General features: G+C 42.6%; 1 protein-coding gene across 1 annotated transcript in view; it reads left to right on the top strand.

Moving 5' to 3' along the window:
• LOC112267077 (prolyl 4-hydroxylase subunit alpha-3) overlaps positions 1-2,980 on the top strand; it is a 21,146-nt gene extending 18,166 nt beyond the window's left edge. Inside the window, exon 13 of the mRNA XM_024445136.2 lies at positions 1,485-2,980. Coding sequence (XP_024300904.1) covers positions 1,485-1,555 — 71 coding nt within the window. The 3' untranslated portion in view covers positions 1,556-2,980. The remainder of the gene's footprint in view (positions 1-1,484) is intronic.
• Positions 2,981-17,386: the final 14,406 nt, after the last annotated feature.

A 17,386-nucleotide genomic window follows, 5' to 3' on the forward strand; every position in this document is an offset into this window, starting at 1 on the left:
TCATGGGGGCCGAATACTTTTGCAAGGCACTGTATATCAATGATGTCGCTCTTCCTGCAGGTGATTCTTTGATCCACCTCTACGTAGATGACACCATTCTGTATACATCTGGCCCTTCTTTGGACACTGTGTTAACAAACCTCCAAACGAGCTTCAACGACATATAACACTCTTTCCGTGGCCTCCAACTGCTCTTAAATGCTAGTAAAACTAAATGCATGCTCTTCAACCATTCGCTGCCCGCACCTGCCCGCACGGCTAGCATCACCACTCTGGACGGTTCTGACTTAGAATATGTGGACAACTATAAATACCTAGGTGTCTGTCTAGACTGTAAACTCTACTTCCAGACTCACATTAAGCATCTCCAATCCAAAGTTAAATCTAAATCGGCTTCCTATTTTGCAACAAAGCCTCCTTCACTCATGCTGCCAGACATACCCTCATAAAACATAAATCTTACCAATCCTTGACTTCAACGATATAATTTACAAAATAGCCTCCAACACTCTACTCAACAAATTGGATGCAGTCTATCACAGTGCCATCCGTTTCGTCACCAAAGCCCCATATACTACCCACCACTGCGACCTGTATGCTCACGTTGGCTGGTCCTCGCTACATATTTGTCGCCAAACCCACTGGCTCCAGGTCATCTACAAGTCTTTGCTAGATTAAGCTCTGCCTTATCTCAGCTCACTGGTCACCATAGGAACACCCACCCGTAGCACATGCTCCAGCAGGTATATTTAATTTGTCATCCCCAAAGCCAACACCTACTTTGGCTGCCTTTCCTTCCAGTTCTCTGCTGCCAATGACTGGAATGAATTGCAAAAATCACTGAAGTTGGAGACTTGTATCTCCCTCACTAACTTTAAGCGTCAGCTGTCAGAGCAGCTTACAGATCGCTGCAGCTGTACATAGCCCATCAGTAAATAGCCCATCCAACCAACTACCTACCTCCTCCCCATATTTGTTTTTGTTTTTCTGCTATTTTGCACACCAGTATTTCTACATCCTCATCTGCACATATATCACTCTAGTGTAAATTGCTAAATTCTATTGGCTTATTTATTGCCTTACCTCCTTACTTCATTTGCTCACACTGTATACAGATTTTTTTCTATTGTGTTATTGACCATACGTTTGTTTATGTGTAACTCTGTGTTGTTTTTGTCGCACTGCTTTGCTTTATCTTGGCCAGGTCATAGTTGTAAATGAGAACTTGTTCTCAACTGGCCCTGGTTAAATAAAGGTGGGAAGAAAAAAAAAAAATATATATATATATATAGTTACAAAATTGATGGCTCTATACAAGAGATCTATATACAAATGTGTGTCTACACTTTTTGGTGATTTTAATGTCAGTGAATATTTAACAACTCTTTTTTTTACACACCTGTATATGATATTTTATGTTTGTTTGACTACTCTGTGACATAAACTACTAACACATACTCTCTGTTGTCCATGCCCTGTTCCAGTGGCTAACAAATGGATCCATGAGTACGGCCAGGAGTTCCAGAGACGCTGCAGCCCAAATCCTGAGGAGTGAGAAAAGAGAAAGCAGCTGCTGGGACCGCTTGGAGTACAAGAACCAGCCTCCACAATGGAGCCGTGTGCACCACGCAGGCAGAGAGGGAGGGAGCGAGAGAGGGAGCAAGAGAGGGCATGCGAGAGAGCTTGAGGCTGGGGGAGAGGAAGGCAGCCAAAGAGCAGCCTGCATCTGTGATTGGAGCGTCAGGCACAAGGGAACGAGGAGCACAGACACTGTTTGGAGGGGGCTGGAATGGCAGGGGGCTGACTTGGTTTTGGGAAGGAGGAGGTGGTGGGGGTGGAGGAGGGCATTTGGCAATCAGCCCCAAAAGCAGAGTGGCCTCTTGCTCCCACTCCCCAGTCAGTCCCTGCTGGAGCAGAGCTCTCTCTGAGAGAGGCCTCTACACTCACACACTGGGCTGGTTTCAGTTAACGCTGCTAGGCTGTTTGGCTCCGGTGTCAGTTTGTTTGAAAAACTTTTTTTTTAAAGTATAATGCAGCCTTTTGAAAACTGATGCACTGAATCTGTCAGGATACGTTTCACACGGACTGATCTCATTAGCACAGCTCTAATCTTTACCATCACAATTTATTTTGAATTATATTTCTCTAACCATCTCACACCTTAAGAATGTAGTTAAGAGCGGCGCTGTGATTCAGAGGAAAAAGGTTATTGTGACTTTTTCCCATTCATGCTGTCAGTTCAGGAGATGAGGTAGTCATCTCTCCCACTGAGGGGCTTGCTGACATTTGGTGTGCTCTCTATTGCTCATCTCCTTGTAGCTCATGGGGTGCATATGAGTCAAACCTGTTTAGTCTTCTAGCTCCCATTCAGAGGCATAATTAATTAGTCATGGTCTGTAAACCAGATAATTGGATGAATGCATCTGCTTTAGCACAGAGTCTCTGACCTCACTACAAATCCTAGGTATCTAGCTGCATACCAGCAGGCCAAAATATGTGTTTGAATGTAGGTCAAAACACCTCTGAAAAGAGTGCATACAGGCTTTCACACCTAGTCTATGAGGGAGTGAGGAGTGAAATGTACTGTAGGCTCCCAGGGGCTTCACTGTCAGTATGATTCTTTGGGCTGGCTGCTGCCTTTTGAGCGACAGAGAGTGTTGAAGGGAGAGCGGTTCAACAAGGATAATATCTCTGCCTGCTGGGATGTAAGGAAGTATTCCCTCCAGTGCACCACCCCTACCCTTTAGACACACACCACACACAGATACAAACACAGAGGTCGTATACTACAGGAATGCTACATGCTCCCAGCTGCATTCCTTAACAGTAGACCTTGATTGTTCCCCCTGGAGTGGATTGACAGGAGGCCCATGTTTGATAAAATGCATGGATGGAGGTCATGCCTTTGGAGTTTCTCCAACCAAGAACATGTCTATTCTATGGAATTCTCCAACTTTATATGATTTCAAAATAAATAGCTTCAACAAAAATATGTATGTCTGCCTCATTACTAAGCAGTTAAAACAAAACATACACAAAATAATATTTACTCTGCGTACATTCCGCAGACTATTTATAGTTGACATGTCTAATATGTGAGCACAAGACACGTACAGTTGAAGTCGGAAGTTTACATACACCTTAGCCAAAAACATTTAAACTCAGTTTTTTTAACATTTCCTGACATTTTAAAATTCCCTGTCTTAGGTCAGTTAGGATCACCACTTTACTTTAAGAATGTGAAATGTCAGAATAATAGCAGAGAGAATGGTTTATTTCAGCTTTTATTTCTTTCATCACTTCCCAGTGGGTCAGAAGTTTACATACACTCAATTAATATTTGATAGCATTGCCTTTAAATTGTTTAACTTGGGTCAAATGTTTCAGGTCGCCTTCTACAAGCTTCCCACAATAAGTTGGGTGAATTATGGCCCATTCCTCCTGACAGAGCTGGTGTAACTGAGTCAGGTTTGTAGGCCTCCTTGTTAGCACACACTTTTTCAGTTCTGCCGACAAATGTTCTATAGGATTGAGGTTAGGGCTTTGTGATGGCCACTCCAATACCTTGACTTTGCTGTCTTTAAGCCATTTTGCCACAACTTTGGTAGTATGCTTGGGGTCATTGTCCATTTGGAAGACCCATTTGCTACCAAACGTTAACTTCCTGATTGATGTCTTTAGATGTTTCTTCAATATATCCACATCATTTTCCTACCTCATGATGCCATCTCTATTGTGAAGTGCACTAGTCCCTCCTGCAGCAAAGCACCCCCACAACATGATGCTGCCACCCCTGTGCTTCACGGTTGGGATGGTGTTCTTCAGCTTGAAAGCCTCCCCATTTTTCCTCCAAACATAACGATGGTCATTGTGGCCAAACAGTTCTATTTTTGTTTCATCAGACCAGAGGACATTTCTCCAAAAAGTACGATCTTTGGAAATTGCTCCCAAGGATGAACCAGACTTGTGGAGGTGTACTATTTTTTGGGGCTTTGGTTTTGGCTGATTTCTTTGGATTTTCCCATGATGTCACGCAAAGAGTTTGAAGGTAGGCCTTGAAATACATCCACAGGTACACCTCCAATTGACTCAACTGATGTCAATTAGCCTATCAGAAGCTTCTAAAAGCCATGACATCATTTTCTGGAATTTTCCAAGCTGTTGAAAGGCACAGTCAACTTAGTGTATGTAAACTTCTGCCCCACTGGAATTGTGATACAGTGAATTATAAGTGAAATAACCTGTCTGTAAACAATTGTTGGAAAAATGACTTGTGTCATGTACAAAGTAGATGTCCTCACCGACTTGCCAAAACTATAGTTGTAAACAAGAAATTTGTGGAGTGGTTGAAAAACGAGTTTTAATGAATCCAACCTAAGTGTATGTACAGTGCCTTGCGAAAGTATTCGGCCCCCTTGAACTTTGCGACTTTTTGCCACATTTCAGGCTTCAAACATAGAGATATAAAACTGTATTTTTTTGTGAAGAATCAACAACAAGTGGGACACAATCATGAAGTGGAACAACATTTATTGGATATTTCAAACCTTTTTAACAAATCAAAAACTGAAAAATTGGGCGTGCAAAATTATTCAGCCCCTTTACTTTCAGTGCAGCAAACTCTCTCCAGAAGTTCAGTGAGGATCTCTGAATGATCCAATGTTGACCTAAATGACTAATGATGATAAATACAATCCACCTGTGTGTAATCAAGTCTCCGTATAAATGCACCTGCACTGTGATAGTCTCAGAGGTCCGTTAAAAGCGCAGAGAGCATCATGAAGAACAAGGAACACACCAGGCAGGTCCGAGATACTGTTGTGAAGAAGTTTAAAGCCGGATTTGGATACAAAAAGATTTCCCAAGCTTTAAACATCCCAAGGAGCACTGTGCAAGGCGATAATATTGAAATGGAAGGAGTATCAGACCACTGCAAATCTACCAAGACCTGGCCGTCCCTCTAAACTTTCAGCTCATACAAGGAGAAGACTGATCAGAGATGCAGCCAAGAGGCCCATGATCACTCTGGATGAACTCCAGAGATCTACAGCTGAGGTGGGAGACTCTGTCCATAGGACAACAATCAGTCGTATATTGCACAAATCTGGCCTTTATGGAAGAGTGGCAAGAAGAAAGCCATTTCTTAAAGATATCCATAAAAAGTGTTGTTTAAAGTTTGCCACAAGCCACCTGGGAGACACACCAAACATGTGGAAGAAGGTGCTCTGGTCAGATGAAACCAAAATTGAACTTTTTGGCAACAATGCAAAACGTTATGTTTGGCGTAAAAGCAACACAGCTCATCACCCTGAACACACCATCCCCACTGTCAAACATGGTGGTGGCAGCATCATGGTTTGGGCCTGCTTTTCTTCAGCAGGGACAGGGAAGATGGTTAAAATTGATGGGAAGATGGATGGAGCCAAATACAGGACCATTCTGGAAGAAAACCTGATGGAGTCTGCAAAAGACCTGAGACTGGGACGGAGATTTGTCTTCCAACAAGACAATGATCCAAAACATAAAGCAAAATCTACAATGGAATGGTTCAAAAATAAACATATCCAGGTGTTAGAATGGCCAAGTCAAAGTCCAGACCTGAATCCAATCGAAAATCTGTGGAAAGAACTGAAAACTGCTGTTCACAAATGCTCTCCATCCAACCTCATTGAGCTCGAGCTGTTTTGCAAGGAGGAATGGGAAAATATTTCAGTCTCTCGATGTGCAAAACTGATAGAGACATACCCCAAGCGACTTACAGCTGTAATCGCAGCAAAAGGTGGCGCTACAAAGTATTAACTTAAGGGGGCTGAATAATTTTGCACGCCCAATTTTTCAGTTTTTGATTTGTTAAAAAAGTTTGAAATATCCAATAAATGTCCTTCCACTTCATGATTGTGTCCCACTTGTTGTTGATTCTTCACAAAAAAATACAGTTTTATATCTTTATGTTTGAAGCCTGAAATGTGGCAAAAGGTCGCAAAGTTCAAGGGGGCCGAATACTTTCGCAAGGCACTGTAAACTTCCGACTTCAACTGTATGGTGTTCTTGTATTTCAACCAAGTTGCAAGTGTCCCCTCGGGCTGTGGAAAATTGTTCTTTTGCACACACATACAGTCGGTGCCCAAAATTCTTTTGAGAATGACACAAATATGAATTTTCACAAAATCTCCTGCCTCAGTTTGTATGATGGCAGTTTGCATACACTCCAGAATATTATGAAGAGTGATCAGATGAATTGCAATTAATTGAAAAGTCCCTCTTTGACATGCAAATTAACTGAATCCCCCAAAAACATTTTCACTGCATTTCAGCCCTGCCACAAAAGGATCAGCTGACATCATGTCAGTGATTCTCTCGTTAACACAGGTGTGAGTGTTGACGAGGACAAAGCTGGAGATCGCTCTGTCATGCTGATTGAGTTCGAATAACAGACTGGAAGCTTGAAAAGGAGGGTGGTGCTTGGAATCATTGTTCTTCCTCTGTCAACCATGGTTTCCTGCAAGGACACACGTACCATCATCATTGCTTTGCACAAAAAGGGCTTCACAGGCAAGGATATTGCTGCCTGTAAGATTGCACCTAAATCAACCATTTATCGGATCATCAAGAACTTCAAGGAGAGCAGTTCAATTGTTGTGAAGAAGGCTTCAGGGCGCCCAAGAAAGTCCAGCAAGCACCAAGACCGTCTCCTAAAGTTGATTCAGCTGCGGGATGGGGGCACCACCACTACAGAGCTTGCTCAGGAATGGCAGCAGGCAAGTGTGAGTGCATCTGCATGCACAGTGAGGCAAAGACTTTTGGAGGATGTCCTGGTGTCAAGAAGGGCAGCAAAGAAGCCCCTTCTCTCCAGGAACAACATCAGGGAGAGACTGATATTCTGTAAAAGGTACAGGGATTGGACTGCTGAGGACTGGGGTAAAGTAATTTTCTCTGATGAATCCCCTTTCCGATTGTTTGGGGCATCCGGAAAAAAGCTTGTCCGGAGAAGACAAGGTGAGCTCTACCATCAGTCCTGTGTCATGCCAACAGTAAAGCATCCTGAGACCATTCATCCAGGAACATCCAGGAACAGTTTGGTGACGAACGATGCCTTTTCCATCATGATGGAGCACCTTGCCATAAGGAAAAAGTGATAACTAAGTGGCTCACAAAACATCAATATTTTGGGTCCGTGGCCAGGAAACTCCCCAGACCTTAAAACCTCTTGATGCACCCATCCCGTTAGCGGGATCATTTTCGTCAACATCCGCTGAATTGCAGAGCGCCAAATTCAAATTAAATTACTAAAAATATTTAATTTTCATGAAATCACAAGTGCAATATAGCAAAACACAGCTGAGCTTGTTGTTAATCCACATGGCGTGTCAGATTTCAAAAAAGCTTTTCGACGAAAGCATACCAAGCGTTTATGTAAGGACATCTCTCTCAGTAGACAGCTAGCAGCCAAGTAGATTGGTCACGAAAGTCAGAAAAGCAATAAAATGAATCGCTTACCTTTGATGATCTTCGGATGTTTGCACTCACGAGACTCCCAGTTACACAATAAATGTTCCTTTTTTCCATAAAGATTATTTTCATATCCAAAATACCTCCATTTGGTTGGCGCGTTATGTTCAGAAATCCACAGGCTCGAGCGGTCACGACATCGCAGACTAAATTTCCAAATAGTATCCCTAAAGTTCTTCGAAACAAGTCAAATGTTTTTTATAATGAATCCTCAGGTTGTTTTTACAATATATAATTGATAATACTTGGGACTGTAGCTTCTTCAATAGGAGAGAGAAATGTCTGCTCCAAGCTGTTGCGCATGCAAAACGCTGCTGGCACCCAGCCATACAATGACACGATGTGATCTTTCTCGCTCGTTTTTCAAAATAAAAGCCTGAAACTATGTCTAAAGACTGTTCACACCATGGGGAAGCCATAGGAAAAGGAATCTGGTTGATATCCTTTTAAATGGAGCGAAGGCAGGCAATGGAACAGAGAGCTTTCAGGAAAAACAGCACTTCCGGGTTGGATTTTCATCAGGTTTTCGCCTGCAATATCAGTTCTGTTATACTCACAGACAATATTTTGACAGTTTTGGAAACTTTAGAGTGTTTTCTATCCTAATCTAACAATTATATTAATATTCTAGATTCTGGGCCTGAGAAATAGGTAGTTTCATTTGGGTATGTTTTTCATCCAAACATCAAAATACTGCCCCCTACACTCAAGAGGTTAATCCCATTGAGAACTTGTGGTCAATCCTCAAGAGGCGGGTGGACAAACAAAAGCCAAAAATTCTGACAAACTCCAAGCATTGATTATTTAAGAATGGGCTGTCACCAGTCAGGGATGTGGCCCAGAAGTTAAATGACAGTATGCCAGGGCAGATTGCAGAGTCTTGTAAAAGAATGGTCAACACTGCAAATATTGACTATTTGCATCAACTTCATGTAATTGTCAATAAAATCCTTTGACACTTATGAAATGCTTGTAATTATACTTTACTATTCCATAGTAACATCTGACAAAAATATCTAAAGACACTGAGGCAGCAGACTGTGGAAATTAATATTTGTGTCATTCTCAAAACCTTTGGCTACGACTGTACACAACGGATCTGAAGATTCAGAGGTGAATAAATCTCTTGATGTTAACCATTGTTTCCATATTTATTACCACAATCGGGTTTTATTGACCTATGCTTTCTAACTGTTCCTGGGACATCCACCTAGTCAAAATATAAAACCCTGCTTTTTAACTTGCTCATCAGCTCAGTGTTCCACATAATATAAACAGGTTAAGGGTTTAGATGACCTTACCCTCAACTTAAAAGAAAGCAACCTTCAATTTATCTGTTTCACCATCCTCTGGAGGAATTGAAAACAAAATAGCTGCTGAAATCTTATCAGCCAGAGAGGCACATCGCCTTACAGCATGTTAATAATGTTTCACACCAATCTGGCTAATTATGAGATTGTAGCTTGGGCTAACCTTGCAAAAATCTAGTGTGTCTCTCCTCAAGTTTTTAGGGCACAGTTCTGTCTCTAGAAGCCTTGCCTTTCCATATCATAATTATAACTATAAATTATCTAGCCCAAATTTAGAATGACAGTTCTTAGCGATCCATGTTGGTTCTATCACTTTAATTTAAGACCCTCACTTTTCTCATCACTTGTGGTAATGACAGGTTGGTATTTCAATGCATTCTTAGTCTAAATTACTTTGTTATGCAGTGTGCAGACCTCCACAATCAACCTAATACCCCAAGTAAACAATTTTGGATAAGCTTAAATCAATTACGGGCAAAGTTAACCACCCCCCTTCACGACACTCGTTCTTCCTGACGTTTGTTCATGTTCTTCTTCAGATAATGTTTCAGTTCGTCCTTTTAATGGCACATGTTCAAAGTGGATGGCCCTTGATAATGTCTCTCACCTAAGCCGCCACTGTCCTTTACCGTCATTATGTCATGTTCTTTTTCATACCAGTACACCAGCAACATGAGAGAAGTTTGGACTGTCGTTCTGAGCAAGGCAGTTAGCCCACTGTTCACCGGGCGAGGAAGATGTGGATGTCGATTATGGCAGCCCCCTGCACCGCTCTGATTCAGAGGGGTTGGGTTAAATGCGGAAGACACATTTCAAATGAATGCATTCAGTTGCACAACTGACTAGGTATCCCCCTTTCCCTTATTTGACTGTATTGTATTGTCCAATTGTTGAGCCCTACCAAACCCTGGCTAAACGGCCCAGTACGTCACTGGGGCCAAGCTTCCTGCCACTGAGGACCTATATACTAGGCGGTGTCAGAGAAAGACTCCAGTCATCCAAGTCATAGACTGTTTTCTCTGCTACCAAGTCTAGGTTCAAAAGGCTCTTTAATAGCTTCTACCCTCGTGCCGTAAGACTACTGACAAATTAATCAAATGGCCACCCAGACTATTTACATTGACCCCCCTTTGTTTTTACACTGCTGCTACTCACTGTTTATCATCTATGCATAGTCACTTTACGCCTACCTACATGTACAAATGACCTCAACTAACCTGTACACCCCGCACATTGACTTGGTACCGGTACCCTCAATCAGTCCTGATTAGAGTGGAAGCATGAAACAAAGCAATAGAACTGACTTTGAGGTCCAGATTTTAATTTGAGGGCTCAAGCAAATCTGGATTGATGTATAAACTGCTCATCAGGACCTTGATTTGCTGAAGTAGGTGTGTTAGAACAAGTATTGGAACAAAAGCCTGCAACCCAGTAGTTCTCCAGGAGGCGATTCCACAAATAATTGATGACTAGGATTTGTGAACGTTGATTTTAGTTTCACCCTCTATGACGATGGTGGATCTAAAAATTACTGTATTTTTTCAGAACAGTGCTGCACTGCTGCTCTCTGGTGGTAACTGGTGCTGGTAATGAGTTGGGGTGGAGCAGGGTTGCCATGTCTGCTGTTTTCTGACAAAATTGTGTACTTTGAAAACAACGTCGTGGGTGAAAATGTATTGGTCGCTGGTTACAGTTTTTTGAGCTACTTCTAAATTGCTCCGCGGCCGCCATGGCATTATTTTCACTTTGGCTTGCTGCTGTTGACTATCAGTAAGAGGCAGTGAGGCCTGTTACTGAGTGAGTGGTGGGGAGGGGGAGGGCTGGAGGGGTGTGTGTGCGCGTTTAGACTGAGCGCTGCAGGAGGCAGCCGAGTCACGTGAGTGACAACTTTTTACCAGACATCGGTCAAAACAAATTGTATTTGTCACATGCTCTAAGACAACACGTGTAGACATTTTTTAAAAACCTTTATTTAACCAGGCAAGTCAGTTAACAACAAATTCTTATTTTCAATGACGGCCTAGGAACAGTGGGTTAACTGCCTGTTCAGGGGCAGAACGATTTGTACCTTGTCAGCTCAGGGGTTTGAACTTGCAACCTTCCGGTTTCCGGTCCAACGCTCTAACCACTAGGCTACCCTGCCACCGAAATGGTTACATACAAGCCCTTTACCAACATGCAGTTTTAAGAAAAATAATAGTTAAGAAAATATTTACTAAATAAACTAAAGTAACAATTAGGGATGCACGATATATCGGTAAGCATATCAGAATCAGACAATATTAGCAAGAAATGTCAACATCGGCATCGGACTGATGTCTAGTTTAATGCCGTTGTGCAAAACCTATGTCAAAGCTGACGTGCGTACCTATATAACGTAGGTAGATGACGTGCATACCTATATAACGTAGGTAGATGATGTGCATACCTATATAACGTAGGTAGATGACGTGCATACCTATATAACGTAGGTAGATGACGTGCATACCTATATAACGTAGGTAGATGACGTGCGTACCTATATAACGTAGGTAGATGACGTGCATACCTATATAACGTAGGTAGATGACGTGCATACCTATATAACGTAGGTAGATGACGTGCATACCTATATAACGTAGGTAGATGACGTGCATACCTATATAACGTAGGTAGATGACGTAATGACGCCACGAAAAATGCAGCGCTACACGTGCATTCCTAACCTAGCCCACAATGTCTGCTGTGTGGATCTATTTTGAAGTTTCAAAGGAAGATAACAAAAAGGCCGTTTGTACTGCTATTATTTCCAGAGGAGGGGATAAAGTGAAATCTTTCAATTAGGGATGCACCGATATGACATTTTTGGCCGATACCGATAACCAATATTTTCCTTGACAAGAAACCTGATACCGATACAATAACCAATATTTTAAAAAATTGCAGCCTATTAAGTATTCTAGTACAGATAGTTGAAACACACACACTTCCCAAAAAGTAATTTTGTTGGAATTTACGTATGTCCCCATTCCCAGTGAAACATAATCAAAACGTATTTCTTTCACTTACTTCCTGTGTTGTTTCATTGTTCATTTGTTCAGTCATTTCATTCTCAACCAGGATTTCATCATACATGTCAAGCATTGAAGTTTCAGCTCTGACAGGCCTCCTGTCGTGGGTTCTCTTCCTCGGTGCACACTGTCATTGTGTCTGTTTCTATCTTGTCCAGCTGTGTCTGTAACATTTCACGTAAACCCTGTTTCTTGTCTGTATCGAAGTAGCGGTCCTTGTACCTAGCATCGAGCATGGTGGCGACACAGTAAAGAGGCTCAGAGAGAATTCCATCGAATTGCATGTTCACAGCATGAGAACCAGCACATTCTTGAGCATGCGATACGGCTTTCCTCAGTACAAAATCCTAGTCGACCCACTGTGCTGTCAGACTCAGCATGCTCATGGGGCTCACATCGCTGGTCCAAATGTCAGTCGTGAAGCTAATATCAGTAGCAAGTAGCTCATGGATGTGCGCTTCAACAATACTGTGTAACTCCGCTAGGGCAACATCTGAAAAATAGCGCCTACTTGGAAGTGTGGCCTGGTGCTCGAGGTGCTCGACCAGTCGGCGAAAGCCAACATCATCCACTACAGAGAACGATTGATTGTCAAGGGCAATGAATTCCATTATCTTGGCTTTAATGGATTTCGTCTTTAAGTTGTCTCACAGAAATGTTCTAACTCTTTCAAATGACTTCTCGGCTTGAACTTGTTTAGTTGTTGAAATTGTGCGCTTAGTTTTTTCTGCTTTTGTTCTAAGTAGTAACTAAACGTCTGGGGGTGATGCACTTTCAATTTAGTAATTAGATTTGTGGTGTTTGTTTATCAAGTTGTTCAAAATTTCGCTGCTCAATGTTATTCATACAAGTCCAGGATTTCAGGGCCCATAGGGCTCTGGTCAAAAGTAGTGCACTATATAGTGAATAGGGTGCCATTTGGGATGTATACTTCCAGTAGGGTCATCCACTTTGATTGTGTCCTTTAACACCTTGTTGATGATTGATGGTTGTGAGTCCTGTGTTGTCTCCTTGGCAGGCTGTCCTCTAGCTGAGCGTAGTGGAGGGCTGCCTAGATGTTGTGTGTCCTACGTAATGGAGGACTCTGCTGAACCAGTCACCACAGCAGACAGTCACTGCCCCGTCTGGGACCGCCAGCATGAGTACAGGTAGACTACCTGTGTACCAACTATATACACGTAGCTTACTCCAAAGGTTTAGACAACACATACTGTTTATTTAATATTCCATTTTAATGGGCCCAAAGATTCAATGGTTAACAATTCATATTATTGATTGTTTGGATGATTATGAACAAATGTGCTGATGAGATTATTGGAACCAGCTTAGTTGAGAATGCCCTCTGTCAGACCATGTCATGATGAACTGATCTACTGTTTGATAAACACAGGCTACTTCTTCCAGATCCACAATCCTCAGTTAAGAACAAATTCTTATTTTCAATGATGGCCTAGGAACAGTAGATTTGTACCTTGTCAGCACAGGGATTTGAACTTGCAACCTTCCAATTACTAGTCCAACGCTCTAACCTCTAGGCTACCCTGCCGCCCCTAGGTTCTTCCTAAAGAACTAGAAAGTAAGTAGCCTTGTCTGAGCCAGAACGGCTCATAATAATCACAAAAGGTTTTGAGTGCATCAGTATTTTGTTATACTTGAAGATCTGTGTAGGTTTAACAGCTGTGGTGTGTGTGTTTATTTGTCAGGCTCTGTTCCAGACCCTCCTCCTCTAGTACCACACCACAGCCACCCACATACAGCAGCTTCCCCTCCCACATCAGCCACTACACAGAGCAGAGGATCAACTCCACACCCCAACAATCTCGACAGGCTGCTGTCAGAAAGGTACTGTAGGGCTCGTTTCTCTAGCTCTGTCCCTCACAATTCTTTCTTTAACATGTAAGAAATGCTTTTCAATGGGAAGCAATATAAAGTGTATCATACACACCTGCCTGAAATTCACTTTGGAGAACCACTTTAACAAATGTAATGGTTACATTGGGGGGGTAGTGGGCCGTCCCACCAGTGCTGCTGCGAGGGACGCCCATCCCTCCAGCTCAGTTCTGTTCTCAGCACTCAGGTACTGTACCTCCTTCCACACCTCACAGGCTGTGTCCCAAATGTAATCATATTCCATATGTAGTGCACTACATTTGACCAGGGCCCACAGGGCAGGACTGTGTTTACTGTATACCCACACAGAAAGTTTCACCAATGTAACTTTTCAGTCAGGAATGTGCTTGTTGTGTTTTTGGATGACATCCAGAGGTACTTCAGCTGTGAGTTGTCCACCCCTACCTTCCTCTCTCCAGACTGGATGAGCACAGGGACAGACTCCTCTCAGCTCCTCCTCAAGTCCACCCACCTGGTTGGGGATGTTAATAACCTCATCAGTGGTGAGATGCTTTCACATCTCCTAGATGGCACCTTATTCCCATAGGGCTCTGTTCAAAAGTAGTGCACTATATAGGGACTAGGGTGTGATTTGGGACATAAACCTTGTGGCGAAATCCTGCACGGAACCTTCACTATGCGCTGCCACTTTAAGAGCGCATCAGCATTAAGGCAGGAAGAATTAAAGATGGCTCTTTCAGCGCTCTGGGAGGGAGCTCTTGGTTGGCGCGACGGTTTGATTGGGTGTGCTATGCTCTAGATGTCCTTGTTCATTTTCAGCGTGTGTAGTTTATGAAGTATTTAACTCAATCATCGGTGTGACCGCTCTAGGTCGTGGTTGTTATCGTTTGGGACCGCAGCCGGTTATGGATTGCATGGATTAGTAGCAACTTTGTTGCGAAGCTTTGACATACAAACCGTCAGACGGTCAGACAGTACACCGGCACGCCTGAAGACCACAGCTAAGATCTCTTGTTCTTCCCTATATCGTTCCAGTGCTTTACCCTGCAACAGACTTTCGATTTTTCAAATGCACTTCCTATTGAAGTTCATTAAAGCTGGACTATTATTGCCCTGCCAGAAGTATTTGGGTGGACATTTGAGTTAAAAGTGAGGTTGCTTGCAAGTTGTGTATTGTTATTTTAACTATTGAGTTGGTGTGTACTAATGACATGTGGCCAAGAAGATTGTGGACATTTTAAGGCCTTTGTTTTGTCTCTGGACACCCCCCACATTCATACCTTCTGCACTCCTCCACTGGAAGGTAATACAGATTATTGTAAATCCTCTGTTGATGACAGGGTTCTTGTAAATTGTTTCTAATGAAGTTGCCGTTCAATTGATCTGCCATTTATTATTGTATGAGGCATTATTGATGGGGTTACCCTGTGCTGTGATGTGTCTTCTATTTTCTCTCCACTGGCTATCTGGCAAACAGGCTACACTTTAGGCAGTCTCTTCTGCTGATGTGTGTGGGTCTGATAGTGGTACTCTCTCTGTTCTACTCTTTTCCTTTCGGCATGGTTAATACCTGCCTGGCGCTCGAACAAAATCTTTATATTTACCCCTCTCTAATAAATACTGCTACAACCTATCCAAAGGGTGTCCAAAATATGTTACTTAATGTGTAAGCCTTGGGGATTTTCTTGTTGATTACATTATTATTACTTATTACAGTCAGGCCACTCAACACTTCCCTCTCCTTTCTAAAAGGTCTACAGGAACAGAATTGCATGGAGACGATACTGTAACGTCTGCTTCCAACTCACTCTGTCAAACACGTAGATCCCCTGAACACAGCTCACTTTCCAGCTCACACTGTCAAACACATAGATCCCCTGAATGCAGCTCACTCTCCAGATCCCAATCCCCTGAATTCTGATCACCTGTTCACACACCTGTATGTCATCACACACTATTTAGTTCAGTTCTTTGCACCCTTTTATTGTGAGGTATTGTTTGTTTTGTGAGCTCTGTTTTTCACGTAATTTAATCCTCCTGTGTATGATAGTTTTGGCCTGCCTCACTAACGAAGCCTATTCCCTGCCTGTACTTTACTTTAGCCTATCGGATTAATGTTATCAACCTATTGCCTGATCTCCCGGACTACGTTACTAGCCATTTCCCTGCCTGTACTGTTACCCTTTTGGACCCCCTGTGTATGACCACCTGCCTGCTCCTGGACCCAGCTACCTGCCTCCTCCTGTGGTTCTTTACAATTAACACCTGCTGCACCCCGCACTTGAAACCAGCTCTGTCTCCCATCGTGTTCATTACAGATGAGGAGGCAGTGGTGTAGCCCAGGCCTCTGAATGAGATTACATCTCTTAACAGACAGAACCAGCCCCTTGTCCAGCCTGCTGTCAGACCCAGACCTGGCCTCTCTGGATAGGCTGGAGGCACCAGAGGAGCACCAAGCCTTAGACTACTCCTACCACCCCAGCCTCACCCAACAGGGGGGGGAGAGGGAGAAGTTGGGTCTACAGACTGACACCCCGGAAGCTTGGAGCTCTGGTGAGCCCATAGGCAGTACACTAGAGGAGAGGGAGCAAAATGTTTTATTTCCTTAACTTACCTTATTTGCACTCACTGTATATAGACTTTTTGTTTTCCTTTGTTCTACTGTATTATTGACTGTGTTTTGTTTATTCCATGTGTAACTCTGTTGCATGTGTCGAATTGCTACGCTTTATCTTGGCCAGGTCATAGTTGTAAATGACAACTTGTTCTCAACTAGCCTACCTGGTTAAATAAAGGTGAAATGCATTTTAAAAATGAACACCATGGTTGACATTTAAATATTTGCATTATCATGTTTTTTATATCTTCCGGTATTCACATTTAAAGCTTAATGATGAATGCTGTTTGCTTACAAAACTAAGAACAATAGGCCAGGTTCGATGCTAAACAATTGATTGAATCTCTTTTCTTTTTCCCCCAGATATAGAGCTCTCTTAGACATGAGATTCTCTCCCGGCGTGTTCCTCATCCCAGGCCAAATATATCACCATCGTCCGTGAAGACCGAAGAGACCAAGAGAGCAGCAAAGATTTGCATCTCATTTTAAGGATGAACATTAGCACTTTCTCTAAATACTATTTGATGTTGTGATGTATATACGGTTGGGTGTATGTTTTCTAAAGGTTTATGAATGTCCACACATCTTGATTACATAAGTGGCTGCTCATGTACAGTGCTTTCTAATTATGTAAAGAATGTGTGAATTTAATATAAATATTGGTTTTATTAATTAAATGGTTTGCCAGTGTTTTTTATTGCTGTGTGCACCCATGATCAAGGACGTGGGAGACTCCCATAGCCTTTCAAGGATTGTCACAGGGGAAGAAAAACAATTCAAGTAGTCAACAGGATTGACAAACCTGTAGTTGTCCTTGTTTTTCCAACAAAGTGATGAACAGTTTGTTCTTAAAGTGATGTCACCTTTGTTTGGATTTCTGCAGGTGTCCGGGTTAGTGGGCTAGTGTTCTATTCTCTGTGTCCCAAGGCAGTCACACACTATTCAAGAGCCACTTCTGTTCCTGATACCAGAGACTGCTCAGGCACACAGCCTATCAGGGACATGTATGCATTGGCTGAGTAGATGGGTGACCACACCACTATTATGGA

Source organism: Oncorhynchus tshawytscha, linkage group LG14 (genome assembly GCF_018296145.1).
Source record: "Oncorhynchus tshawytscha isolate Ot180627B linkage group LG14, Otsh_v2.0, whole genome shotgun sequence".
NCBI classification, from domain to species: Eukaryota; Metazoa; Chordata; class Actinopteri; order Salmoniformes; family Salmonidae; genus Oncorhynchus; species Oncorhynchus tshawytscha.